At 42.1% G+C, this 27,912-nt stretch overlaps 1 protein-coding gene across 1 annotated transcript; it reads left to right on the forward strand.

Moving 5' to 3' along the window:
- The first annotated feature begins 1,749 nt into the window (after positions 1-1,749).
- Positions 1,750-27,912, forward strand: AZIN1 (antizyme inhibitor 1). Its single transcript, XM_064706395.1, has 12 exons — positions 1,750-2,065; positions 7,657-7,794; positions 14,510-14,707; positions 16,738-16,911; positions 17,173-17,345; positions 19,979-20,113; positions 21,579-21,660; positions 22,479-22,553; positions 23,615-23,780; positions 24,309-24,427; positions 24,602-24,816; positions 25,460-27,912. The coding sequence occupies exons 3-12, from the start codon at positions 14,606-14,608 to the stop codon at positions 25,569-25,571; spliced, it is 1,353 nt and encodes a 450-aa protein (XP_064562465.1). The 5' UTR covers positions 1,750-2,065; positions 7,657-7,794; positions 14,510-14,605; the 3' UTR covers positions 25,572-27,912.

The raw sequence follows: 27,912 nt of genomic DNA on the forward strand, positions 1-27,912 counted from the left end.
TTTTCCTAGTTTATATCCCTTCCAAAGATGTGTTTTGAAAAATCTACCTTTCTAATGAATGCAGCTTTCTGGGTTGCTCTTCTGTATATATCACTATAACCTTTGTCCTCCCCTCTATCCCTTCCTCCTTTCTTTGCCTGTTAATAATTCACAATTACTGTACCATAACCAAGCTCTGCCCAAATTTCTCTTCCTGTCTCTCTATAGCTTTTTCTGGTTTGTTTTTTTTTTGTTTGTTGGTTGGTTGGTTGGTTTTGTTTTGTTTTTAATATAATCTGATCCTTCATCCTGCACTTGCATTCTGGAATGGGAACTCAAAATACAAGTAAGTCACTGATGAAGGATGTAATACAGAACACACCTGAATAAACAGCATTGTAAACTGTAAAGCTGAATTTTTGGTCTTCAATACAGGGTTTGTTGCAAGTGTATGTAAGAGGGTTTTCTGACTTTCTAATCAATGTACCTGCTTTAACTAACTTCATCTATAACCTACTAGTGCTTTTATCACACAAAAGGAGACATGATAATGAGACTGCATATATTTCTCAGTTCTCTTCCTCCTCATTTAAAATTATTTGCAAAATAGAACATGGTAACAGATGAAAAGAGTAAACAAACTCCATCTCTGTGTGCTGTGGAACCTCAATCCCATTCTTTTACTTAAGATATGACAGGTGTGTATCTATTCACTCCTTTTCTAAATTCTCTCTGCTATGTAACTAAACAAACCCAAATTTGCTTTGGGAAAAAATGCAAACTGTACTAACATACATTTTTAAAAGAACATAAATATGCCCTGAGAGGAAAAAGTACTTTTGGGAACAAGTGTGTCTTTTGGTAGGTTTCAGTGAACTGCATCCCTACATATTTTAGTATCTGGAAAAAATTGTGATTGTTGGAATGGATTTTTTTTAAAAGCAGCTCTGTGAGGTTCAGTAAAATTGACATAGCAGAGCCAGTCTGGTAGATAAGGGTTCATCCACAGCTCCACCATGAAACAGTTTTGTGATTTTTAACTGAGGCACCTCATCTCTGGGTGGCTCTTTTCTACTTGCAGCTGAGCAACGTGACCTCATAAGGGCCTTGAGAGAGAACTAAAGGCTTTGAGGTGTGCTGAAGATGTCCCAGAGCTTCAGTGAAACTCTGTGTGAATTCTATGGGACAGCTAAAGGCTTCAATTCATGTATTTACTTACAGGATTCTTGAAGGCCTGAAATTGCTGGAAGACTGAGGCTGCCAGCTATGCAGTGTAATTAGTTTCCTCTGCTGAGCATTATGAGCAGCTTATCAATGCCCAGGGAATCAGGGCGAGCTGTCAGGCTGTTATTAACTCGGTGAACGAGGCCTCTGGCTGAACATTGAACCCTGCGTTCTTTTTCCACCTGCTCAAAGCTGTAGTGACACAGAATAGGTCTCGAGTCAGCGGAAGCCATGACAGAAGCACAGATCCCAGATGCCGTGTGAAGACACGTATGGTAACCACCTGCCCGGGGTCGCGGCGGGATGCTGACGGTGTCCCTGCCCTGGCTCGTGTCAGGAACTAACCAAAGACCTGGCCGCTCCTGCAGCGCTCTCGGTACCAGCCAGGCCGGGCGGCCCGCCGCGGACACGCCATCCCCGCCGGGGGGACAGAAGCCTCGCTGCCCCAGCCCAGCGCGCCCGAACGCCGCGGCGGGGGAAGGCGGCGGATCCCGCCCCCGGTGCGGTGACGACGGCCCGGGTCCCGCCCTCCCCCGCCCGCTCTATAAAAGCGCTGCCGGCGACAGCCCCTTCTTCTTGCTCCGTGTCTCCGCTCGCTCGCTCGCAGCTCATCAGCCGCGCTCCCGTCTCCGCTCGCCGCTACCGCAGCCCCCGGCCCGCTCCGGCTCTGTCTCTCTTCGCCTGTGCCCTCTGGTCCCAGCGCTGCGCTGCGCTTTCCCCGCCGGCCGCCCCCGCAGCCTATGGCCCTGGAAGGCGCCGCTGCCGCCGCCTGTATTTCTGCTGTAGGTTCCCACATCCCTCTTTAAAAATTCCGCCTAAAAAGAGAAGACGATTTACCAAATCTTTCGGGCCGTTATCTCACGTGAGTACCGGAGCGGGAGTCCTGGGGCTCTCGCCGCCCGTGGCGGGGGTGGTGGTGGGAGTGAGGGAGGGAAGCAGTGGCGACGCCCACCCCGAGCTCCGAACCGGGCCGGAGGGTCCGTGGTCACCGGCGGTGGGTGGTTGCGTTAGGGGCTTCCCTCTGCCCAGGCCTGGGGCTCGGGGCAGCGCAGGGACGGACGGGCAGCAGTGGTCGTGGTGCCCGGAAAGGGCGGAGGGGCAGCTGGCGGGCAGTACCGTGGCGGTGACTGCCGGGGAGGTTTGGGGTTGGGGCCAGTTCCTCCCGCTGCCCTTTCTCCGCCCGCCGGCGTGGGGCGAGAGCGGCTGCCACCGGCAGCGGCATATGGAGAACGGCGGAATGAGTCAGAGCCGGAGCTCCCCCCGTCCCCCGGCGCGCCGGGCGGTGCGGGGCCGCAGTGCGGGGGCCGAGCGGGCGGGCAGCGGGACCCCCGCGCCCGGGAGGTGTCGGCGGCGGCGGGCGGAGGGTCAACGGCCGCCGCGCTAACATGGCGGACAGCGCTGCGTGCGAGCGGTGACGGGGCGGGAGTGGAGGCCGGGCACTGGGGTGAACGCTGCGGCGGTGCCGCCGGTACCTCTCTCCCGCAGTCCTCGGGAGTCGGAAGGGCGGCGGGACCGCCGGCTTCGCGGCCGGCGGGGGCTCGGCGACCGCCCTAACATGGCGGATTCCTGCGGAGGGGGGCTCTACGGTGTCTTCCCCCTCGCAGCTGGGGCAGTGCCCGCGGCTGGAGACCCGCGCCCACCGGGCGCTGCTGCCTCTCGCAGGACGCCCCTGCCTGGGAGTGGGGGCCGAGGGGCGTCCCTCGCCTGGATCCCTCAGGGCGAGGGGCTGCCCGATGCCCTGTGGCAGCAGCCTGGGCTGGCAGTACGGGCTGCGGTGCGGGTGCTGCAGGCTCCCTTCACGCGTGTGACCCACACGCCGTGCTCTCCCCCGAGCCCCCGGGGACAGCCGTGTGTGACAGGCTTCAGCGCGGGCAGCCTGACGGGGGCAGAGGCAGAAGTGCTGGTGGCATGGCCGCGGCGTCTCCTCGCCTGCTTCTCAGGGGCCATGTTGTGCTTCTGTGAGCGTGATTATCCATCCGGGCTCCCGCTGCCATGCTCCACTTTTCCCCTTACCTGAGCTGCACGAGGCCTGCTCACCTGTCCCCTCGGCATGGTCAGCAGGGGCCACGCCGAGGAGCGGGGCGGCAGCGCCGGCTGTCAGAGCGACGCCCGAGCCGTAAGGGCATTGCACAAGTGACGCTTTCCGGGACTGCCTGCACGCTGAAGGGCCGTGCGGTCACCCGGCATGTGGAAGGGGAAGCCTTCCCTCCCGTTAGCAGTCCCCCCTTTGCCCGGGGAGTAGTTCTCTGGTCATTTCACGGGTACACCCTTTACCCTTCCCCTTGGTCCGACCCTTAGTGTAGCAGTAGCAGGTTTGGTGCCGCTGGTCCTTTTGGAGGTCTCTTGGTTGAGCTCAACCTTCTTGGCTTGGCTGTCTCTGCCAATGTATTTTGGTCCGTTTGGCCACTGGTGTACTAGTGGCCTTTGGAAAGTATGGAGAAGAGATTCTGTTTCAGCTGCCAGCTGAATTCTTGTGTGTAAAGCGTGTGCACCTGAATGTTGGGGTAGCCAAAGTGTGTGCATGTTGCCTGCTGTGCTGTTCCCTGTTTGATAGGAGATCAGCAGCGTTATTATAGTGGTGGGAGATCAGTAGAGGTGTCTGTTGTGGTGGTAGGGGAGCTGAAGGCATGGTGAGCAAGCGGGCTCATGCGTGCAGAAGTGGAACGGTGCAAGTGCAGGGTTGTGATGTGGCTGAAGAGGATGCTGGTATGGCTGAGTACTGGACAGCGCTGCAGATCTTTTCCAGTCATCAGTCTGAGCCCATGAAGATGCCTGTGTGTGCTGGGGGTTGCCTGGTTGAGGTGAAGAGACAAGAAAGTGAGCTTAAACCTTTTGAGCCTTTCTGAAGGCATCCCCTGCAGTACTAAATCCTACACGGCTGCCTTGTGCCTGGTAGGCAGGAGAAGCGCTGCATTTCAGACCTCTGCAGCAGTCTCTGGTGACTAACCAGGATACAATTGTGTAGTCCCAGTCCGTTGTAGCCACCCTGAATGAAAACACGGTGTGAAGGCCAGTAAAACAGTGTAGAAATGCCTACCATCTAGTCAGATGCGTGACTGGGTCTCTTGTGTGTGAGTGGATTGGGGGGTAGTCCTGCCCTACTTCTTCTGCCCTCCCCGGCTGCCGGATTTTTGTCTCTGAAGACGCTGCACTTGCCCATTATTCTTCCTTGGATAAACGTGGGAGGCAGTGGTGTTGGGGGGGAGGTGGGGGTTGTGAATAATGGTGATGGTAGGAGGGGTTTGTTCCAGTCTGGACTGGTCCAGTCTAGTTCTTTCCTTCCTGTCACCGTGTGAACAATGCTGCTGCTGCTGTGGCTGATGCCTGTGACAAGGCAGCCCCTTCCCCGTGTGCCTCTGGCTGTGGCGAGCTCCCTTCGCTGCCTCCCCTAGGCCGAGAGCCCCGGCCTGCTCCCCCCATCCCTCCCGCTGGGCATTGAGCTCCAGGGGAAGCTGTTAAACCCCAGAAAAAGGAGGCTCTTTGGGAGGGGGAGGGTGTTGTTTGCTGGTGAGCAGCTGTGGGAATGTTTCTCCTGTGGGCACAGTTTTACTGGAGGCCAGAGGCAGGATTACTGCCTTTCAGCACTGCGGGCGGCCCCTGGACCCGCAGCTCGTGCCTCTCTCTGCCCCTGGAAGGCTGCTGCAGGTGTGTGATGGCAGCAGTGTGCTGGAAACGATTCCAGTTCTCCAAATTAAAGGGGAGACCGAGTGCTCTGGAAGAGAATTAAGACTGTCCCTTCCTAGAAGCGAGGCTTAATCGTGTAGTGCGCTAATTGAGGTATAATGGTAGATTTCAGCTCTAGATGCTGTTGATGTATCACAGGAGCAAGAGTGTGGTTCACGCAGAACTCCTCAGGGACCTGTGCTTCCTTCAGGACCTGCTCCCCCCCAGGGATCCCCTTGCCACAGTGTCTTCTCCCTGCTCTGGAAGAGGCTTACTGTAACTCAGAAATACCTAGGTTTTTCTGGGAACCAGAGTAAGTTGGTGCCTTGGAGTCTGTCACTTGCTGTAAATGTGCAAGGTCATTGTAATTCCAGATTTTTTGGGTTTGGTTAATGGATATTTTTGCTCAAGCCACTAAAGGGTCACTTCTCAGAAACAGATGCAGTGGATTTTATTTTTTTTTCAAGAAAATGGATTGATGCCTGGTTTTGTAGGCCTGTTGTTATCACACATAGGGAGGTGAGAGGGGCCAGTGAACTGGAAAAAGCCCAGCCTTGCTGGGCACTTTTGGGCTTTCTGCAGGGGTGCAGGTGCTCTGACAACTGTGTGCTGTGGACAGCTGGGGGGTGATTTGGGTCCTCAGGTGAGTTGTGACTGTTGTTGCTTGAGCTGCAGTCAAGCCTCAGGAACCTGCTAGTAGAGTATACCAACAGATGAGAGGTAAACACGTGCATATAAGGTGCCACTTGAATATTAAAAGGCAGATCTACCTTGCTAACTATTCCCACAACTCAAAGCTCACTGCTTAGCAAAGAATACTTTTATACCCGCTTTAAAACCCTTAAACAAGGAATGCTTCATTGTGGTTGATAACACATGCAATTTTTTGTAAAACTGGGTTTGCCCATAGGGGTTGTGGACATCTAACACACTTGTACTTAAAGCGGTAGCCCAGCTCTGCCACTCAACAGCAAAATCCCTTTCTGCTGGTTAAAATAGACTAAAGTGACTGCAATTGGAAAGGCTCAAATTGTTCCATTTTCCTCTGAATGTTTAGAAGTGGCAAAGCTGCACAGAAAGAGCAGTCAGACTATTTTGCATATGTTTGTGGAGATCCTTTACATAAATACCATTTAGGAGAAGTTCTGGAAAACAATTAGAACTTGGCACAACTCAAAGTTAACTATTGCTACAGAAAATTGTTGGGTTTCATTCCTGCTCCACAGGAATTTTCACTGTAAACTTTCCTCCTTGGGACATGGGAGAATATTTATTGGCATAATATTGCAGGTGTTATTTGGCTGAAGCATTGCATTTTAAGTTTTGCACTGAAGGTCGTGTGCTCTACCTAGGAGCACTTGTGTTTAATGACTTGTTTGGCTAGGAAGGTAAACTTAATTCCTGTCACTGGAAAATTTGTATGTATCAGAACAGCAATAGGAAGTAGTGTAACTACCAGTTAATTTTAAATGTTGGCCACACCTTCCTGTTGTGTGCAGAACTAAATGTTACTAACTTCTTGCTTTAGTGAAAGAAAAGGATAAGCTTAAATGTAATACATATGCATTAATTCTAGCTGGCAAAATTCCGTAATATCTCAATTTTGAAGCATTGAGGTTTGTTTTTAATGTTGCATGCTAGTAAATGCTAATTTATGTGGTAAAGCTGCAGGGATTGCTTGGTGGGAGCTGCTGTGAAACAGCTACCCTCAAGTTGCATTACCTCTGTGTGTTATGCAGTACTTCATGGAGCTCACTAGTTTAGTTTTCCAGTAGCAAGAATTAAGTGAAAAAGTGTATTTCAGGAGTTTAACTAACATGGCCATGATCTTGTGTTGGGTGATTCCCAAAAGTCATGCTTTTGTAGTGAGCCCATGTAGTATTGCTTAAATGATGAAAGTAGCAAAGGTTCATTTTTGCAATAGGTTGGTATGCTCTATGTTTCATGCCATATGTCACAGTGAATTTGTAGAAACTTTATTGTATGTTGGGCTTACATGTGATCAATTCGGTAGTGTATTTAATTGAAAGAAAATTATTGTTGCTTTTAGGAGGAATAGCTTCTCAACAGGCCTAATAAATGTTTCCTTGACTGCTTTTATGCTCATTGTTCTGTTTGTGTGAGTGCTTTACCTTGAGTAAGCTAGCCTTGTACTTTAAAATGCTGCTTTGCTGATGTGTGTAATAGCCTTTAAGGGCCAGCTGAAATGTTTTCTCATTCCTAAAGGCAAGCATAAGTTACTTTGTTTTTACTGTCTTGCTCATTTCTGGATTTGTCTGTGTGGTGTTCAGTTTCACTATATAAAGCACTATTTTTCACCCACATAGCTTTTTCACCCACATGCCATGTTCATTCACATTAGAGGGAGTAGGAACGTGGCAAGGGAATTCTAAAATAGAAAGGAAGTGGGGAGGGGAAGAATGCAGTGGTTACAGGGTTAAAAACACTTCTGGGAGAGTAATCCAGTGTTAAGGCATGCTTACCCTACAGTAGGATCATGTAGAGATCTTTGCCATTAGTTTTGAAAATCTTCTCATTCAGACTGTGAAAGATAAGTAAAATAAGCAGTCTCATGTGTTTTAGCAGTTCTTTGTACATCTGCCTTGTTCTGGCTCAGAGTTTATATTAACTCTTGAAAACTGGGTGTGTGATTATAGACTTTCATGGTGGGATGTTATAAGCCTCCTTAAAAGCACTACTGAAAAGGCATTTGTTACATGTTTTTATGATAAAGCTTTTATTCTGTTCTGGCTATGAAATTTATTTTTGTGTGCATTTTTCTCCCTACAGGGCAAAATCTCTGATCAAGTTTACAACTATCCAGAGGGCTTAGGAGAAGTGCTTTATAGAGAGCAGTTCGACTTCAACGCTGAGCCACCTTGGGAACCTAGCTGATGATAGTAGGGTTCCATCTCCTAACTTGTCCATGTAAGTCTCTCTTCATCTGTATGCAGGAGGATAAGCACTTGCAAAAATACAGCTTGTTTTTTGATAAGCAAGGTCTGGGTGTAGATTAACAAAATTACATAGGACTTTCATTCAGGATGGCGAGGGGGGCTAAACTAAACATTTTACTCAGCTAACACATTTCTCAGTGCAATTATCTGATGAAATTCTGCAGTAAACTTGGTAAATAAAGCTATTTTTCTGTATTAGGGGTGTTGGCTGTAGAAATCCTGAAATAAAATGCTGTAACTTCAGTCTCAGTGATAATTCTGAAGTCAGGAATTAGACTGCTAACATCAACTCATGACTTGTTGAGTATGGTATAGTTTGAGTAGTTTATACTGAAATAGTTAAGATTTGCTATTGTAAACAGTAACTCAGGCTGGTCATGAAGGGTGTGCCTTCCCAAATGCCTGTCTCCATTATTTGTTAATTACTATCCATTTCCACAAATAGTTGTAGTGGGGTTACAGTAGAAGGTGGAATTTAATGTTGGATGGAAAATGTGTACCAGTTATAAATGCCTTTGTATTTTGAAGTGGGAAATAGGTATTAAAGGAAAACAAGACCATGATAATGGAAAACAAATGAATGCACTTAGCTGATCTTAAGGAGCACAGAAAACTCTGAAATGTATGTGATTATCATGTTCTGTTAACTTAAAATAGTTTTGTGGTTTTTAACAATAGTCTTAGCTCAGATATTCAAAATGCATTCAAGCTGACTTTATACTGTATTAGTACAGTATTACTTTTTTCTTGTCTAGCTGAAGGCATTTTTGTTTGGCTTACTACCTATAAATTATGGAGTGCTTTTTAATGTAGAACTTGCAAGTGGTTAAGTACATCTTACTGAGCCAGGTACTTTTTAAAGGCCACAAAGATTCCAAATGCCAGTTGTGTTAGTATGCATCCTAATAAGGTACTTAATGTAGATAAACTTGTTCTTTGAAAATACCACAATTGCTGAGGCACAGGATGAGCTTGGTTTATTCTGACTTTTGGCTCTATCTCCTGAGGTTTTGTTCTTTGTTTTGTTTGAAACTTACTGAATTAACTGCATATATCTGGTTCTTTGTCGTTGAATACTCTAGTCAAGCAAATTCAGTTAACACTGAGAATTTTCTGAATATCACTGTTATGTTTGAGGTGTGGTTTTTATAAGGAAAATAGCTGAGAAAATTGCCTCTCCTGTTCAGTTTAAGTTTTGGTTTGCTCTTGTAGGTGGCTAGAACTCATGCATGACATTTTGCATTTGAACAGGAATAAAGTAAAATAGTAAAAAGCTAGGAAAGGAAGAAGAATTGTTAGAAGGAGTGAATAAAGTATACAGTCTTAAGGTACTATACGTGCATGTTAATTTCTAAAACTGAAGAGAATTTTGGCTCTGACAGAAGTTCTTACTCTTGAGATGAAGGCTGTCCTGGTACCTTCTTTGAAATATTCCTTCTCTAACTGGTAGACTCCTCTGCTGTGACAAATGATACAAGGTATAAGTTGCCCTAGAATGGAAATGCCACTGAATTTGCTTCATTTGCAGCTGAATGTTCAGATAATGTGTATTTATTTTGAGGTTGGATCTATTTAGTGTTCAGCAATTATGTACTGTACACAAATAGAAGCGATTCAGTATTGAATGTAGTGGTGATGTAGGTAGCAGTGGTGTTTGCCAGGAAATCTGCACCTGTTTTGGTGTGCTGAAGCACAGGTCTTTGCCTCAAATGCAGCTAGCATGCAAGTTAAAGAGCTAATTGGTACTTTGTCTTGTTCAACTTGCAAAGTGATTTAATGGGAAAAAGGTCGAGTGAGCTTTTAAATGTAACTGTTATGTTATATGTTGATGTTCCAGTGGAATTAAATAAAAATCTTCTGTCTGAAGGTGTACTTACATTTCCATTAAACTCACTTGTTACACTGGCAGGGGAAGACTTGGGGTTTACTTCTGTCTGCTCTTCAAGCTCTCACTCCCTGAGCAGTCCAGCAACTGTGGCCTGAAGTCTTGCTCCTTTACAATCTCTTCTATTTATTCCCCCATCTGATTGGCCAGAAATGCTGGAAGTCTGATGTATTAGCAAGCCCTGTCTATGCCAAGTGGAAGCAGTAGCTGTCTGGAGTCACTAATTGCCAGTCCAGGACATTAATTTGAAAGCCTTAGACGCTTAGTGTAGATGGAGCAGGAGGGCCGGGAGTCGTGGGGGCAGTGGGGAGGCCAAGCACCAACACTGGCTGAGCAAGTAAGGAGCTGGAATGGGGAAGTGACTGCTTGCACTGTTATAAAAGAGAAGTGCTGGTCTGCTGCCACGGAAGTATATGTGCACTCAGAAGAGTAACCATTCTTTTGTAAGCTTTGTGAGCTTCTTGGGTCTGAATAATGTATTCAGACTTGAGGAATGCAGAAGGAGGTTTTTGTTCCTGTACAAGATGCTGGATGGGCCATTGTTTTTTCAGTTTCTATCCCAGTTGCTTGCTTCAGCAGAGTTGTTCTTTCTACACTGCTCACTTAACTGTGTGCAATGCTGCTGAGAGAACAGAGTAGGCTGCAACTGACCTAAGCTGTACAGGTATCCTACTTACGACCTTCAGTGGATTTGTGCTGAGAGGTAACTTGAGTAATGCAAAAAAAGACTCCTGTTTCAGCATTTCCATCAGCTGGTTAGTGGTGGTGTTCACATAACTCAATTACAGTTGGTGAAATGGTGTCTTAGATTTTTTTAAAAGATACTCCCATTTTAAGTAGGTATTCCCTGCACTGAAAGCAGAGGACTCATGTATAGGGAATATATATATATATATAATATATATACTTTTCTACTAATACCTGTTCTGTACTGAATTGCTGGTGACAGTGACAAAATTTCTTATTTTGATTTATTACCCCTGAAGAACCAGTATTGCAAGGAATGAGAAAATAATTTGGTTTTAGCCCTTTTTGATTTTTGCATCAGCATAATTTTTATTGATCATAAATACTTTTGTTTAATAAGATGTGGTTGAGAGGCATTATTTGGAGCCCATTTAATTTGCAGAAACTTTTTTTGCAGAGGAAGTTTTTAATGAAAGACCCAAACCTATAGGTGTTTGGAGTTTTTAAAGTTCTTAGGCCAAACAATACCTAGTTTGGACAAGGTAAAGAAAAGAAAATTGTGTGTGTTGTGGATGCTTACATGTGACAAGCATGTGTTTAGACTCTGTTCAGAGAATTTTAATTTTCTTTTATTCCAGATGTCTGCAGTAATTGCAGTGTTTAAATATGTACACTTTTATCTTCGAGTTCTTCATCTGGGAAGCCATTGTGTTAAAGAGCCTGAGGATGTACTGCTTACTTCAAAGAAAGCAATTACATGCCTATGTAGAAGTCTCATACCACTTGACAGCTTTTGTTTGACTTAAAATATATGTCCTGGAGCATTGTGCAGACTAACATTTCAGGTGTGAGAATGGGTGGTGTTACCACACCAAGTCTGTCAAATAATGACTTGCAGTAAGTCAGCATTTCCAGCAAAGAGTGAGCTCTGTGCTCTAATGAGTTCTGGCTCATCTTACAGACATCAAAAAAGTCCTAAACCATCATTTAGATTTCCTTCTGCAAATTTTATCACTGATTCTCCTCACCCCCCTCAGGAGGGAACCAGTCAAAACAGAATAAGGTGACAGCAGAGTCCCAAATCCTATTTTGAGGTATTAACCCCTTAAAGAATTGTTTCTCTAGCCACTGTCTTGTAGTAGTGCTGTAGCAGTGCTTCTAGGAATTTGTTTTTTCTTTGCAGAATATTCTTCCTTTCAAGACTGAAGAGATGTAATTTATTCCAAAAAGGGGACATTGGACAGTAGTCAAACATTAGCTTTTTTTCTACTAGATTAATTTTGTTAAAAGGAGAAGCTTCCATGTCTTGGATGTGCTTAGAAAAAGCAATCACTGTTTAGCATGCTGGGAGAGGATATATCAGGTTGTTTATGGTTTGTTGCAGTTGTCATTGAATCTGTACTGGCATATATTCCTTTTGGGACCTGCCTCTTGGCCATAAAATGCTTTTTGATGAATGAGCAGGAGACAAGTCTTGTTTAGGAAATAACCTTTATCAAAACTAACTTACTAGATAATTGTTCTTTTTGTTGGTGGTGGCTTTGGGAGTTGGTGTTAAAGAATCCTCCCCCCATGCTTCATGTGAGCTGAGTCTCCCCAAAATTAAAGGGGCAGCTTTTGAAGGAAAGTATACTTCTACACCATCTGTCTGAAAGCTGTGGACACCACAGTCATTAACTATGGAAAAAAAGCCTCTCTTTTAAGACTACTAAACAATTAGCTTAAATCTACTCCACTGTAGCTCAGATGAACATCCACACTCAGAGAGGAAAAGCGTGTAGTTGGTTAGATTGGGCTGCTTCATTTGAAATACACGGTACAAGCAATTAGCTGTGTGTGTCTGGTGAGTGTAAAAATCATTCAGGGCTGTGACTGGTTCCACTGGGTGTGCTGAGACCTTCCAGTAGGGCAGATCTGGGGTGGAAGGGACTCTGGACTGTCTGCAAGCTGTGGAGTGTAGGAAGTGGCTTGTAGCATGAAAAAAAACCTCAACCAAAATTTTAAAATCTAGTTAAGTAGCACCCTTATATATACAGTAATTCCTTAAAATGCTTCAGTAAAAAGCTGATGACAGCATTTATTTCTTGGGGGGAAAAGATGACTCAGCTTTTTGGTCCTCTGCAAACCATGGATATTTTATGAAGATGACTGTAGTGTCCATCTTTGTTGGACTGATTCTAAGGCAACTTAGTTCACAAGCTTCTTTTGTTCAGTGGTGGTATTTTTTTAAGGAGGTTTAGCTATTAGTCTCATTCTGAGATACGACTGACTAAAGACTTTTCTGGTTATTATAGTCTACCACCTAGTCATTGTTTTTATAACTCATTAAATCCTTACATCAATGTGATAATTATCTTGCTCTTCTGTGATTTGGATCTTCAGGATTCCCTTAAATAATCATAGGACTCACTATATATGTGTGAGACAATTATTTCTTATCTGCTCTACTTGTCTTTATCATTCAGCTTCTGAACAGAACTGAATATTCTTGCTGCCCCTGACTTAGCTCACCTGGCAGTAAATGCCTCTTGTAACAAACATAGGGGGCATGTTTGAGTTGTGCAGAAAGCATATAAAAAGCCCTGCTGGCTCCTTTCCCATTATTTGGCATAATGACAAGCAGGAGCAACTGCTGCTTAGTTGTGGTAGTATTAAACTACAGCAAAGTAACTTTGTTCCCGTTGTTGACAACATTAACCAAACCTATGTTGCAAATTGGGAAGTTTTTTTTACTGTATGGAGGTGGTGGATGAAACATGAGACTGAGTTAATACCATGGCCCTGTGATAATTTGAAGCCAAAATTATCTTATTTATATAGTCTTAATGAAGTATTTTTGGCTTTCAGCTATAATGGTTGTGGTTTCTATAAATACTTTTAATTAGAAAAATAATTCTGCTATTGTAAATCTAAGTGCAGGTGGCTTTAGAAAACAACCATCACTTTTTTTACAAGTACTATGCAACTTCTGTTGAGATATTAAAAAGCCTTAGGTCTTCATATAGAGCAGGAATCTTGTTAGCTAGCTGGTTTAGATCAATCTTGTGTTAGTCACAAAGATGACAGTTGAAACAAAAATGTGGTCAGTGGGTTGATGTAAGCTAAGAAGCTGTTTTTAAACAAGACCCACAACTCCAATGGAATGTGAACTGCAGATTGTTCTATTCATCAAGTAAAGCAAATGAAGGTATATAGTCAGCTGTTGGTAATTCTCTGCTGGTTTTTACTTGAGATTAGTCAATCTGCATTCTAAGACTATATTTAACAGTATTTTCAGTGTTTTGACTTTGTTGATTTAGATTGTCTTTTGGAAAACACTGTATAAACTACTAACTACCAAGTTAATTTGCAGTGAAGATCTGAGGATAAACAAGATGCAAATAAAGTTAGACTGTAACTATTACTTTATTTTAATAACAATTCTACATGCTCAGATTATCACTTTTTAAATTACTTCTAGCCTAGTTGCTTCTTTATATTAACCTCTGTTTTGCAATTAACAGTTTTAAATGTTGTAGCCAATGTTATGAACAGAACAACGAAATAAATGTCTAATAAATACAATGTGTAAATGCAGTGCTTATAAATTAGCATCAAAAGAACTAGAACATTAGTACAAATATATCACTGCTAACATTTAATCAACAAAGGTACAAGTTTTCTTTAACAAATTCAGGAATGTTCTGTTACAGGCAGTCTTCCAGTTGCACATTTGAATGCTAGCATTGCTTAAGATGCTTTATTTGAAAAGAACCGAGCTGAGGCATTTGTACAATTATGCTGCACTTGCAGTATTTTCATCGTTTGCATAAGCTCAGTGCAGATCAGTGTGCATACAGTCTGGAATTCTTCTCAAGAACAGCCTTGCATCAGTTGTTTCTGGAAGTTAGTGTCAGATTTAAAGTACCCAGCTTCTGTTTTATTCTTGGCTTCAGTGGAATTGTTCTAGCCATATCTCTGACAAACGCAGAGTGAGCAGAGTAAAAACATCTTTGGTCTTTGTAGAGGATGTGTTACTGTTTGTAGGACATCAGGTATAGAAAGCTGATTTTTAAACAGCAGCATGGTGTGCTTTGTGCCTCTTTTTCCATTGACACATGTCTTCTTTCTGCAGTTTGTTGCATAATTTAAGGACCCGGATTTAAGGCTTGGAAGCCCATCCCTTGTGTTTCTTGGTTTATGACTGTCGGCTTTGTGGAATACGGCTGAGATGAAAGGATTTCTTGAGGATGCAAATTACTCCATTGGTCTGTTGGATGAAGGAGCAACTCTTGCAGATGTTATTGACAACTGTATTTATGAACATACTCATGTAAGTTTGCTTTCCAGATCTTTTGATTTAGTTCCCTAAGTCTTCAAACTAGGTCAAAGTAGTTTAGAGCTGATGAGCTAACAGCAGCAGAGAAACAGTCAGCTAAGCCTCACTCACCTTATTTATAAAGGAGTTTCCTCTTCTAATTCTGCTGCTTTGCTGTTTTTTTGCTTTGGGCAGAATTCTGTTGGGGAAATTTGGGCATCAACTCTTACTGCCCTGAGTGTGACTAGCAGGGAAGTAGTCTGGATGATGTAATTAAATGCAGGTTCCATCTCACTGTTTGAAGAGATTTTATTAGCAATGGGGTTTAGAACAAGCACCTAAAATTATCCAAGTGGATATATTCAGTTAGAACCTTTTTGTTATTTCCTTGAAAATATGGCGGAGTTCTGAAAAACGTTTATGTGAGCCTGTTTAAAGCCATGTTTAAATTTTTTTGTAGGCCATCATGGTTAATATTCATACATCTTCCTGTTACCCTTCTCCCCTGTGGAAACTCTGGTACAAGCACATTGTGAGGGTTTCTCTTTCAAGAAAAACTGTAAAAGCTACTGAAGTTTAGCAGCCAACTGGAAAGAAAGTTGAATAATTCTGTGTATACAGTAGTAATTTTTTGAATAAGGCTTCACTCATTTCTTAGGAGGCAGGAAGATGTAGCTTTTGTTCTGTAGACAAAATTGTAGAAAGAGCAAACTTTAAAAATGTTTCATTAAGCAAATCCTGTGTTCTTCATATGCCATACCTGCGAGTTGCTCACTTTTCCCTTGGTTTATCAGAACTAATATTCATGTGCAAGTGGTCAACTATAGTACATCAAATAGCTAAATTCCATGGCCTTCTGAACTCAGGTGTAGGATTCCCAAATCCTGATTCCTAATATTCTTTTTCTGTCTAGCAAATAAATAGGTAAACTACTGGCAACATGTCATGTCTCCAACCACTGGCTGGCTCACAGAGGATAGCTGCCTCCTGCTGCTTTCATTTACTCCTTTAGCTCAAGGGGTAGAGGCCTGTGCCATGGATCTAAAGCTCCAGATCCCAATCCTGCTGGTGACCCGTACAGGGGGTCAGTATGCTTCCACCCGATGGAATTTCTATTTGTGTTTTTTAAACAGAAATAAAGACTTTGTATAAAATAAGCCACAACATGTAGAGTTTCAGATCTGCAAAAGTCAAGTGCTAGAATTGACATTTGATGTACAGTCTTGATTCAGATCCATCATGTGTTTTGTGATGGTCTTTAATTGATTTACAGTAGGGCATTCACCTACAGTGCTTTTACTGAGTGCACATTACGGACAAATCTGGAATGATCTGTTTGCAGTTTGATCCACTACACCTGCATCATGACTCCATAGTGAGAAAGACTATATTGTAACAGATGTGCAGAACTTTAACATTCCAGAAAAGTCTGTGCATTTTCTTAAAAATTGTGTACTTGATTCTGTCACCTTTAACATGAAGTCTAGTTCTTAAAATTCCTTTGAACTTCATTCTTCACAAGATGTGGAGAACAGTCTCAAACTTGACTGCCTGAACTAAAATACCATCAGACAAATTTTCAGTAAAACAAGCTATTAGATGTTAAAATAATGTTAGTGCATCAGATTTTATTCCATTTATAATAAGATATAAATTCATTGAGACTGTGGAAGCTTTCATCCCAGTGGATCTTCTTCCTATAAATAGCTGCAGACTTCTGAAAATAAAAAGTTGAAAAAAGTGTGTAACTTAATCTGTGTTTTTTATAAAATCAGCATTTGGCATTTAAGTAGAATCTTTTATTCAGGAATCTCAGAATATTGTCAATAGCATTCATAATATCTCTGAAGTGGTAGGTATTCCCTTTGGTTTTTTTAAACTAGTTCAAATTGCTAGTTGAACAGAAAAACATTATTCAAGGTCAAATCTAAAACTTAAGAGCAGGGTAAAAAAAAGGTACATAGTTCTTTAAGACTTGGGGTTGTTTGTCTTGACAGCAAACCTACAAGTTCAGACATTTTATTTTCCTATTCTTCCTTTTGCAGACTGGAAAAAAGGCATTTTATGTTGGAGATCTTGGAAAGCTTGTAAGGAATAACATGCAATGGCAGAACGTGATGGCACCAATAAAGCCATTTTACCCTGTAAAATGCAATTCTACTCCAGGTGTACTCGAAATTCTGGGGACCCTTGGTGTTGGTTTTGCATGTTCCAGTAAAGTAAGTTTTCCTTGCCTGTGTGCCTTATTTTCTTTCATATGTCTGCTGGTGTAAATTCATCTCTTTGGTGTCAGGTGCCATGTTTATAAATCAAATTTGAACTGTGAATTCATTTGTAACTGGCTGTTGAAAATCTGTACTTCTGCCCTAGAAGCAGTAGGTAGTTTTCACTTTAGTGGGGTAATAGAGCACATCTAATAAAAATTCAGGAAAGATGACGCTGTGCACTTTGTCAATCTCTGGTATGCTCCTGCTTTTCAGTCTGAAATGGCATTGGTACAAGACCTGGGCATTTCTCCTGAAAACATCATCTACACAAACCCTTGCAAGCAAGCCTCTCAGATCAAGTATGCAGCAAAAGCTGGGATAAACATCATGACTTGTGACAATGACATTGAGCTGAAGAAAATTTCACGTAACCATCCAAATGCCAAGTAAGTGTCAAAATCCTAGTTTTGCTTTTAATGTGGGGGGAACTTTTTGCCTGTATTCTGGGTGGCTTGAGTTGCAAGCAAAGTACATGGCTTCTTTAGTACAAATCACTTGTATCTGTTCTTCTGTCTCCTTTGAAAATAGCTTTTTTGCATCTTTTCCTACTGAGTCTTGGCTTCCTAATACAATGGCCCTTGGTTTGGGAAAAATCTTGAGAGAAAGTTATTTTTTTAGGGCAATCTTGATGTAAAGGTTTCAGGGATTAAAGTTCAGAAGGCTAGTATTTCATCACCTGCAAATAACATCTTCCTCCTGCTCTGTTTTGGCTTCAGTGTTATCTTCCAGGGAGTTGTATTTGGGTATTAGTGGCTCTGGCTGAAGTCAGGGCTGAGCTACCAGCGAATGACCATGTGCATTGGATCCCACCTGGGGTTTGGGCACACTCTGCAGGTCTATTAAATACACCTACAGGCATTTCCACATCATTAAAACAGTGAGAAATTTTTTCAGTCACTTTGGTATTAGTTCAGCTGCTCTCTGTAGAAAAGTGGTCAAAGCTGATAATCTAGCTGTTAAATATGACAACTTTATTGCTGGCAATGTATAATGGTCTCTTGGACTGACTGGCACTCCTGTCATTTCACATCACATCCCTCACATATGAATGCTTTAGCTTTGGGCCATGCCTTTAAGAAATATGGAGCCAGAGTGAAGTGAATGTTACAGTGAGCCTAAGTGAATGTTACAGTGCTTTGCAGTGATTGAAGATATAGCTTTCCATAGATGTCATTGGAGAAACTGAATTCCTGATATCCTTAACAAATTCCTTGGTTCTGAACAGTCATGATTGAAGTATTGTGTCATCTGCCAGAACTGTGACTTGTTTTGGTGCTTTTTTTGGGGGGTGGTGGTATTTGAGAGCGTTTGTTCTTTGTTCAAGACTCAAGATTTAATATTGCTGTTGCTGGTGATTAAACTTCGTCCTCGTGGAAGTCTGTCTGTGCTTTGCATAGTGGAGAGAAATTTCTGTGCAAAAATGTTATGCATGATAAGTAAACTTTTCTGTAACTGCTGGCCCTGGTATACTTAGTGGATTTGGAAGCCTTGGTAGTGCTAAAACTGACTGTTAAACCATTAGTGTTTTACCAGTTATTCACTGGTGCCTGGAGAGTTTTGTTAGTTTTCATGTTGATTTATTTCCATGATTCTAACAACTTCTTAGATTTCTAGAAGTCAGATTTAGTGGGTTTTGCTTGAAAATACCTTGATTCACATAAATGGTGCTATAACAATTTGTCAATTTAACATTGGATGTCTTAAGGAGGGGTTTTGACTAGTCTTAATATGAGGTTACAAATCATAGTATGGATTTGAATTTTTATATTACATTTTAAAGAGTTTGACTTGTAACAGTTTTTTGCTTCAGTTAGCACATTTTTCCAAATGCTTCACAGACTATTGTTTGACTGCAGATTTTTTGAACACAGTTTTCTGTGCTAGTGAGAAGCAGGAAAGGAAATGCTCATCAGTTTCTCAAGATGAAATGGTATAAATTAACAAGGATTGCAGGGCAACCTGTTTGAGAACTTAGGACCTTTTGCTCTTTAGAAAATGCATTTTAAACACACCAGGAAACATTTGGAAAGTACTTGTAGAAGTCATGGTAGATGTTAGGCCAGCTGTAGTGGCCAGGCTGAGTTCTGTTTGCTGCCTGTCTTGTAAAGAGCTGTTTCACTCTGGGTGCAGAGTTTCCTCCACTCATTTACACTCCCCATCCTGGTTATCTGCAATGTGCTCTGCCCAGTCTGCATGTATGCCATGACACCACCTCTGTTTAGTTTACTGGATGACTAAATTACTTGATCTTATTGGGTGTGTGGCTTTCTCAGTGGACAGCAGTTTGCATTTGGGAGGTATGGGGGTATGTCTCTAGAGGTTTGCATGTGACCATGCCTTTGCCTCTCAAATGTTACTTTAACTTAGAGACAGGTCAGCATTGGCACTACAGTTTGCCAAACCTACCCAAAATGAGGCTTTGACCAGACAGAGGAAGGTGTTGCACTGCATGAGAATGTAAGAAATGGTACCTGCTGCCTCTGTGCCCCACAGTGTCTTGGAAGAAGGGGCAGGGAATGGTCTGACCACCCTACCCCCTCATCCTGAGTCCATGTGCTCAGCCACAAGGGGAGGTTATGTGATATGGCCAGGGTGTGCTTGCTTTCAGCCTGGATGCCGAGTTTAACTAAATCTGATACGTGTCTGACTAAATGGGAACCTCTGGGCTGGGGAGGGGTGCAGAGATGGGAAAAGTCATCTTAGTCTTACTGATGTTATGAGGAACTATGCTTTATTAGAAGGTAACATTATTTTTTATTACAGCACTCAACAGACTCTTGCTGCTGCAAGAGTCTTAGTTGCTGCATTTCGAAATCCCTTGTCCTTGTTGGCTCCATGTTTTAGCCCCTAATTGCTAGTTTTTTCTCTGTACAGGATTGTTATTATTAGGTTGCCTTGATTCATCCATCGATGGAGCTGGAGTACTGACAACATAATCAACACACTTCTGACAATCTTCAGGCTTCACATGTGCTGATGATGTAAACCAACTGCCCCAATCATCTTCCCCTTCTCTTAGGCTCTTACTGCACATTGCCACAGAAGACATTACTGCTGGTGAGGAGATGAATATGAAGTTTGGCACCACCCTGAAGAACTGTAGGCACCTTATGGAATGTGCTAAGGAGCTGGGAGTCCAAATAGTTGGGGTCAAGTGAGTAACTTCATTGTCCTCTGCTGGCTGAGTAGATACTTGTATGAGGTACTTAAGATGTAAAAGAGAAAAGGATTTTTCCCTTTGATACTATTTTACAGGGTTTTTAAAAAATCAACAAAAACCCCAGACAAACAATATCATATTGATTTAGAATCATGAGCTTTTGCTTGCAAGCTCAAACTAGTATGAAACGAAGTAACTATTACAGGCATCAAAACTATAGGAAATGAAGTCTCATAAATCCTTCTGTCAGCATGAAAACTAAGTAAAACTAAGTTTAGAAGCCTCTCCTATTCTCTAACTGTACTCTTGAACTTCTGTGGTAACTTGATTTGTATTTTTCCAGCAATAAACATCATAACAGAAGTGCTAGTACAGCATGGAATAGGTTGGATAGTTTGAACAAGGTGAACATGGGGTCAAATTTTGTAAGAGTTAAGGTTCTATGTCACTCTTTGATCATATCAGGACTCAGATAAGTTGTTGGCTTGCAGATAGCAGGAATGAATCCTAGAGTTCCAAATTTGTACAGATCTGTGGTATTTTACCTGGAAGCTTGATGGATATTTTACAAGTCTGCTCTGTCTACCTTCAGCTACAAATCCATCACATGTTCATAACTGTTTTAGGAAAGCAACCAAGCAAATAAATGGGTCATCAAGACAATAAAAAAATGTTAAGCCAGATTTTGATGATTTAAACCACAAATGTTTTGTTGTGTATCTGTTTGAAATGGATGTGAAAGCATAAACTGCAAATATCTTAAAAAAATAGATACTACTGAAAAAAAATTCCTCTTTGTATAGTGTCTTAACCAGCTTTTATAAAAACAATGTGGCTCTCGTGCATTATTTTTTATTTAAATAATTTTTAAATCCACACATGGATTCATGCAAGTAAGTTTGAAAAGTGACCTTTGCCTCAGGATGGCATTCCTTAAAGGAGTAGAGAACACTGTGGCTCGGGTGTGTGTATGGTCTGTCTAGAACCAGTGGACCATATGCCTCTTGAGGAATCCCATGGGAATGCTGGCACTTGTTTTAGCACCTCAGTGAATAAGTGCATATGGCAGTACTCAAATCTCTTGGACAAGGAACAAGAGGGGATTCAGGAGATTGTGGTAGGCATCAGTACTTCTCTGCAGCTTTGGCACTACTGAAGAACAACTTTCAGCCACTTTGATAGTGAAGACTGAAAAAATTCATTAAATCTGTTGTTTCTCAAAGATGAAAATATTGTGGGACATTCTTAGGATTAAGAGAAAGACAGTTCTCAAGTACAAATCAATAGCAGGCAGTGGTGGTCTGAGCTTCTTTGCGCAGTTGCTGTATATTATCATTTAAGCTTGTTCAGGAGCACTTGGGAATGAATTGCTTCTGTTGCTGTTTTATATGATGAAATTATTTGCTTGGTCTGAAAGCTGCATGGTTCAGTGTATTTACTGTGTTTTTATTTCTTTCAGATTTCATGTTTCAGGCTCTTGCAAGGATCTGCAGACGTACATTCATGCTCTGTCTGATGCTCGGTGTGTGTTTGACATGGCTGTAAGTACATTTATACTCACATGCAATTGCTACAGTAGAGGAACCATTCTATTCCAATTATATTAGCAAAACAACAACATTCTTTCCAAAAGAAATCCTTGGAAATTGAACTTTTAGTAAGGGACTAAATACTGTTTTGTGATGTGTGATAGAAGTAAAACCAACTTTGTCCTAATTATGGTAATGAATGCTGTCCCACTGACAGGCAGTAGCCTTACATGCTGTTTAAATTAGTTTCCCACTTTGGGTCAAGCCTTTTTGATATTCAAATCTCAGTCCTGTAAATACACAACTGATGCTTTTAGGTTACATTAAAATTGAACAATTCTATGCTGGCATCTGTTGTGGTATGAGGAGTTTGTAAACTAAACAGAGAAGACTGCAAGTCCTTTTACTCTTATTACTGCAGTGCCTTAGCTGTGGCTGGTAACATGTGGGGGCAATAAAACTGAGGATCTTGCTGATCTTTGTGCAAATTTGTTGCAGTGGTCTTGGCACAAAAGTTGTGAAATCCTAAAATTTTGTCACAATACACCACCTGTTCAGCAAATACTGTCTGAATATAACAAAAGCCACAAGATGGGAGTTGACATTGCTGTGGGGCTTGCAGAGAATTGTATAACCAGCCTCTATTGACATCCCAGTGCTTTGTTTCTAGATTTAATGGAGCTGTACTATGCCCTTACTCCCTCATTAGATGTACTCAGCTAAATAGTTTCAAAAGCTTAAATACACAGAAAACAACCACAGTAAGGAGCAACAAAATCTTTTTGCATTTACTGTTGTTCGTGTACTTACATTCTGCCTATGCATTTTAGGAAGAGTTTGGCTTTAAGATGAACATGTTGGATATTGGTGGGGGCTTCACAGGTTCAGAACTTCAGCTGGAAGAGGTATGCAATGTGTTAGAAATTGAAACTCTTACTTTTGAAGAAATTGAAGTGTTTACCCTTCAAACTGCAGCTTGAATTGATAGCTGAAACATAGTTAAGTTCCATGTTAGACTGTAACTCAAGATCTCACTAGTTGGGTTTGTATTCTTGATTGCTGGATAGTCTAATCCCTTCTTGGAGGTGATTGTGACTTCTTTTTAATCCTGTTCATCTGGGCTGCATGCTCATTTAAGTGTGCTAGAGATTGAATTGCCATCTGAAGCAGCCTTAGCAGTAATAGTTCAAGGTTTTTCTTGACTGTTGTTGTCCAGCTAGTGACTCTTGCATGGTTTGGTGCAGGGTGCCTTAGCATGCTTTGGATCATAAACCCTGTTGCTACTGGATGAAAATTTTCAGTATTTTGCTTAGGAACAGAAAGCTAAAGGTCTTGATTTGGCTGGCCTCTGATTTTGCCTAAATGCCACCTTTAGTCTGAAGTGGCACATAGAACAGGATACCCAGTTTACACTGGTATGTTGTCTTAAACACAGGCTCCATGAATTCAGCACAGTGGAAGTGAGGAGTTCCTAACAGCAATCAGGGCTTTTTTCCCAATTCTAATGGTTCTGTTAGGTATCCAAAATATTTGTTAATCTTGACATATCTGTCCTAATATATGAATGTTAGTATTAAATAATTCTGTTTCTACGATACTATTCAGAACTGATCATGAAAAGGTCCTTTACCCATTCTTGTGGGTTCATATGTAATTTTACATTTTCTGATGTGCTGGATGGGCATTGAAATTACTGGTGCACTTGTGAGTCTACCACAGCTTGAGCTTCAGTTGTGAAAAGAGACTGTGTAGTACTCAGACTCATGGTTCTCAATCTAAGTGTTTAGCAGAATGATAAGTTTTCTTTTTTTTTTTTTTTTTTTTTAAATTGTGGACCTCCAGTAAAGGCATTTCTCAGAGATTGGAGGGGCAGAGTAAGCATTTGGTGTGCTGCTGACTGGAAGTGTGTATGTGATACATCTGTAAGCTGAGTTCATTGGCCTTACCTCTGACTTCGATTTCCTAGGTTAATCATGTCATCAGGCCATTGCTGGATGTCTACTTTCCTAAGGAATCTGGTGTTAATGTGATTGCAGAGCCTGGATGTTATTATGTTTCATCTGCATTTACCCTGGCAGTGAATGTCATTGCAAAGAAGACTGCTGAGTATGATAAACTTCTTCCTTCTGGAGGTAAGGGTTGGATTTGTTTTCTGTGTTATGTCTCAGTACAGGTAACTGCCCTCTATTAGTTGGGATTGACTAGTTTGTTTATGTGTTTAGTGCATCCCCTAATTCTTACACTGCAATATGCCTTCTGGATTCTGACCATATGTTATCTGTGTGTCTCGCTGGTACTTTTGTGTGGCACTTCCTGTGTCCTTACTAGGTTAAACCTATATTGGGTGCATCACAGATGCTGTGTTAGAAGGTTCTAGAACATTAAAAATCATGTCACAAAGCAAGCTACTTCCCTGCTTCTCTGGATTTATATTCTTAGCACTGGTTATCACTGAAAGTATTAATTTTATTAAGCCTCTCACTTAATATTATAAATGAATTTATAATCTGGTCTCATACAGATTACTCTGCTTGTAATTCTCCTATTCTAGTTTATATGGAACCCCCTTGTCAGGAGACAGCAGCTGACTTAAGTAGTCCTTTTGCAATCTAACTTATGACAAAACATGCATGCAAGACAACTTCTTTTTTTACTTCCAGTGGAGCAAACCAGGAATGATGATGAACCAGTATTTACATATTACATAAATGATGGTGTTTATGGTTCTTTTGCAAGTAAATTGTCTGAGAAACTGAATACTATCCCAGAGGTTCACAAGGTGAGTCCTTCTATATTCTTCAGAGGTAGTCCTTTCTATCCTTGTCTATTGAATATATATTTAACACTTCATACATATATAATTGCATATTATTTATTAAATTAACCTTCTGTATATTTGAAAATTCTTGTTCAATAAACTGAAGCCTGAATTGCTTCAATCATTTCCATATAGAAATACAAGGAAGATGAGCCTCTGTTTGCAAGCAGCCTTTGGGGTCCATCCTGTGATGAGCTTGATCAAATTGTGGAAAACTGTCTTCTTCCTGAGTTGAGCGTGGGAGATTGGCTGATCTTTGACAATATGGGTTCTGGTACCTTGGGTGAACAGTCCACCTTTAACGACTATCAGAGGCCACTGATTTACTACATGATGTCTTTCAGTGACTGGTAAGCAAACTGTCTTGGTAGTGGCAAGGTTACTTTTGCTTCCTTCAGGAGTGTACACTTATGAATTCCATTCAGTGGCAAATACAGAGAAATGCTGAGTGCAAGAATGTGCCTCTTTAGTTTGTGGGGGGTTTTTTTTGGTTTTTTTTTTTTTGTCTCTGTTGTTTTACTGATGAGACTAAACTGAGATCTCTGATAAAATGCCTACTTTGCTTTAGGGCTGACAAAGGAAAGCAGAATACCTGAGTGATCTCACCTGTGAGTTCAGTGGTAGTTGTCAAGTCTTATACTGACTTAACAAAAGCTGTTTAACATCAACCTTTGAGCTTTCCTAATACACATATCCACAGCTTGTGTGCAGTGTTGGTACCACCTTGGGAGGGAAGGGCAGTGATGCTCTTTTGGGGATGGGGAGTGTGGTAGCCCATTGCTGCACCCGGGCAGGCAGGGCCCTGTGCTCCCGGCCTGGCGAGTGGCAGCATTTCTGTGAGTGCCAGGCACTGGCACAGCTGGGCTCCCTCTGCTGAGCCAGGGCTGAGCCGTGCGGGGGCAGTTGGCTGCACACACTGCGTGGCGCCTGCTTTCTGAAGGGAAATTGAACCTGAAAACCTGCTGTTACATCTCTTGACCTTTTCTGCTGCAGGGATGAGATGCAAGATGCTGGAATTGCTTCAGACACATTGATGAAGAACTTCTTCTTTGTGCCTTCGTGCATTCAGCTGAGCCCGGAAGAACGCTTTTCCACTGCAGCTTAAACAGGCATTAACGCTTCAGTTAGACCTGCAGTTGCAAGTCTGTAGTTTGTCTGGTCAACATTCCAATCTGGAAGAAATGGAACAATCTTCAATTCAATTCATTCTCTTCAAAACTTGAAAAAATAGTAATAGTAATGGGGACCAGGCAAAACAAGCTACAGCTACAATTCAGTGGGGGGTGGGAGGGTTAGATAATGGTGTCCAAATTTAAAATCAAGTTCATTCAACCCCTGAGCGTTAAATATGCAACAAAATGGATGACTTAGTGGAGATGGAAACCCATCACTTGGGTTCTTCAACAGTTTACATACAAGTACACAGTTTTTATACTAAGGATTCCTGTTAGAAAAGTCTTGTAAAGTTATTGTCTTTCGCCCAGATATATCAAATGTCAGTGGGAGACCAGTGTGACTTCATTAGATGTTTTAGTGTATTTAGAATGTGTAAATTTGTGCTTTGAACTGTAGTTTAATAAATGTAAAATTGCATCATAGTATTTGTTGTATTTGACCCGTGATGTATCCCTTGTATGATTGCAATAAAACTTTGTGTAGATTTTACTGTTTTTCAGGCTAACTTTGGGAGGAGCTAGGCAGATAGCTATAAAGTAGGTGTATATGTGATTGATTTGAGAAGCGTTCTTTTCTCAAGCCATTGGTTTGGCTTTGTGTTAAACAGTGAAAATTTTAAGATTGATAAATCTGTATGAAGTGAAAGTCATGTAAGTTCCTGGAAGGCTAAAAGGCAATTTGTGGTGTGTTTTTAGAGCATGACCTTAGATTCAGTTCTTCACACCAACCAGCTAGCCTGCACTAGGCATGGGTGTGCACGGAGAGGTTGTCCCAGCTTGTGTGCATGCAGTGCCCTGAGGCAGCATGGGTTAGTCCAATTCTGCATGTTGTCACAGAACCTTTGGCTCCTTTTTTAATAGTGTTTGTTTGAAAATTCTTAACTTTCAACTTTAGTTCTGTATAGTGCTGATTCTAGGGTAGGGCTGCACAAGACTACAGAAACCTCAAATGCTCTCTTGCACTGGACTTCATTTCTGTATCCATAATGTAAAGGTAAATCAGACTGCTGCAAGTATATGTGCATTGAGTAATGAACTGCTTGAACTGGTCAGAGAATTTCTTTATTGTGTTACTGCAGCCTCTCAATTTCTTCAAGGTCCTTTGCTTGCTTTCTCACTTTAACTTTCCGTACTTGAAGACTGGGGGGAGGAGGAGAGGGGGCTTTTAGGGTTTTGAAATAATGCACTGAGGCCTGGATCCTACAGGTAGAAGGGACTTTTTGAACCCTTTAGTTGGAGGTAAAATTTATACCCTTTGGCTGCAAGTGTACTTCACATGAGTGCCAGCTAGGAGAAAATTTTATTTTCTGACTCTGTAAAGGAAAGGCTTTATGAAATTTAATGAACTTTTACTTGAAAGTAAATTCTCAGTTTGGATTTGTCAGAAGAGTTTTACAGGCCAGTTAGGAGATAAAAAATGGCTTATGTGTTGGAGACACAGTCTTAAGAAACACTCATTACTGTAATTAAATGTACAAGTGAAACGGGAGTAAATTCAAGGGGGAATGTGTGGTTTGGTTTGGTTTTCTGTTTTTTTTTAACCTGAAGTTACTAGCTGACCCATGTCAAGCAGTGATAAGCTCTTCCATTTACTGTTGAGGTCTTTCTAGACAACACAGACTGCTGTGTGGTTTTTGACTAAATGCAACTACAGTTGCCTAAGGTTAGATAATCAAAACAGGATTCTGTCATACAGTCTTTAAAAGTTGTTTTATGTTAACTTACAGAGAAGTAGAAAACAATTTCTCTATAAATGCAGCAGTGGTCAGAGCAGAAATAGTTGCTGTACTTGAAGACAGTCTGCCATTAAAGCCAACCTGGAGTCTGAACACAGTATGTATTTCAGTTTGATTTGCTGCGTGCTGTTGTTTATGTTATAACTGCAGTTGAGAATTTTTATGAGCTGTGAAAGCTGGATGGTTTCTTTGGAATACTTGGAGGTGATGTAGCCCTGCTGTGCTCGCTGCCCAGCTGCAGCCCCTCCTGCTGCCGAGGCTGTGGCAGGAGCAGGGGTGTCTGGCACGGCCGGCACACGCTGCTCCCGTGTGCTGCCATGGTCCTGCATGGCCTGGGCGCTTCCCTGGCCCAGCCCTGCAGCCTGCCTGCATTTCCTAAGGAAGATCCAGGGCTGTGGTACTGGTGTTGCCAGTTACTTCTTAGGAACAGGAGGAAATGGTTCCAACTTTTCATTGTGTGCCCAAGCAGCTGCACGACTAGCTTACATTGGATATATTGGAGAATAAAAGTGGGTGCCCTGGATCCACCACTGGA

The sequence above is a fragment of the Zonotrichia leucophrys genome, chromosome 2 (genome assembly GCF_028769735.1).
Source record: "Zonotrichia leucophrys gambelii isolate GWCS_2022_RI chromosome 2, RI_Zleu_2.0, whole genome shotgun sequence".
Lineage (NCBI taxonomy): Eukaryota > Metazoa > Chordata > Aves > Passeriformes > Passerellidae > Zonotrichia > Zonotrichia leucophrys.

Excerpts from the sequence above, each read along its gene's own strand:
- AZIN1 (XM_064706395.1), top strand. The coding sequence starts at position 14,606 with ATGAAAGGATTTCTTGAGGATGCAAATTACTCCATTGGTCTGTTGGAT. Across the intron at positions 16,912-17,172 it reads GTTTTGCATGTTCCAGTAAA|TCTGAAATGGCATTGGTACA; the intron begins GTAAGTTTTCCT and ends CCTGCTTTTCAG. Across the intron at positions 20,114-21,578 it reads GTCCAAATAGTTGGGGTCAA|ATTTCATGTTTCAGGCTCTT; the intron begins GTGAGTAACTTC and ends TATTTCTTTCAG.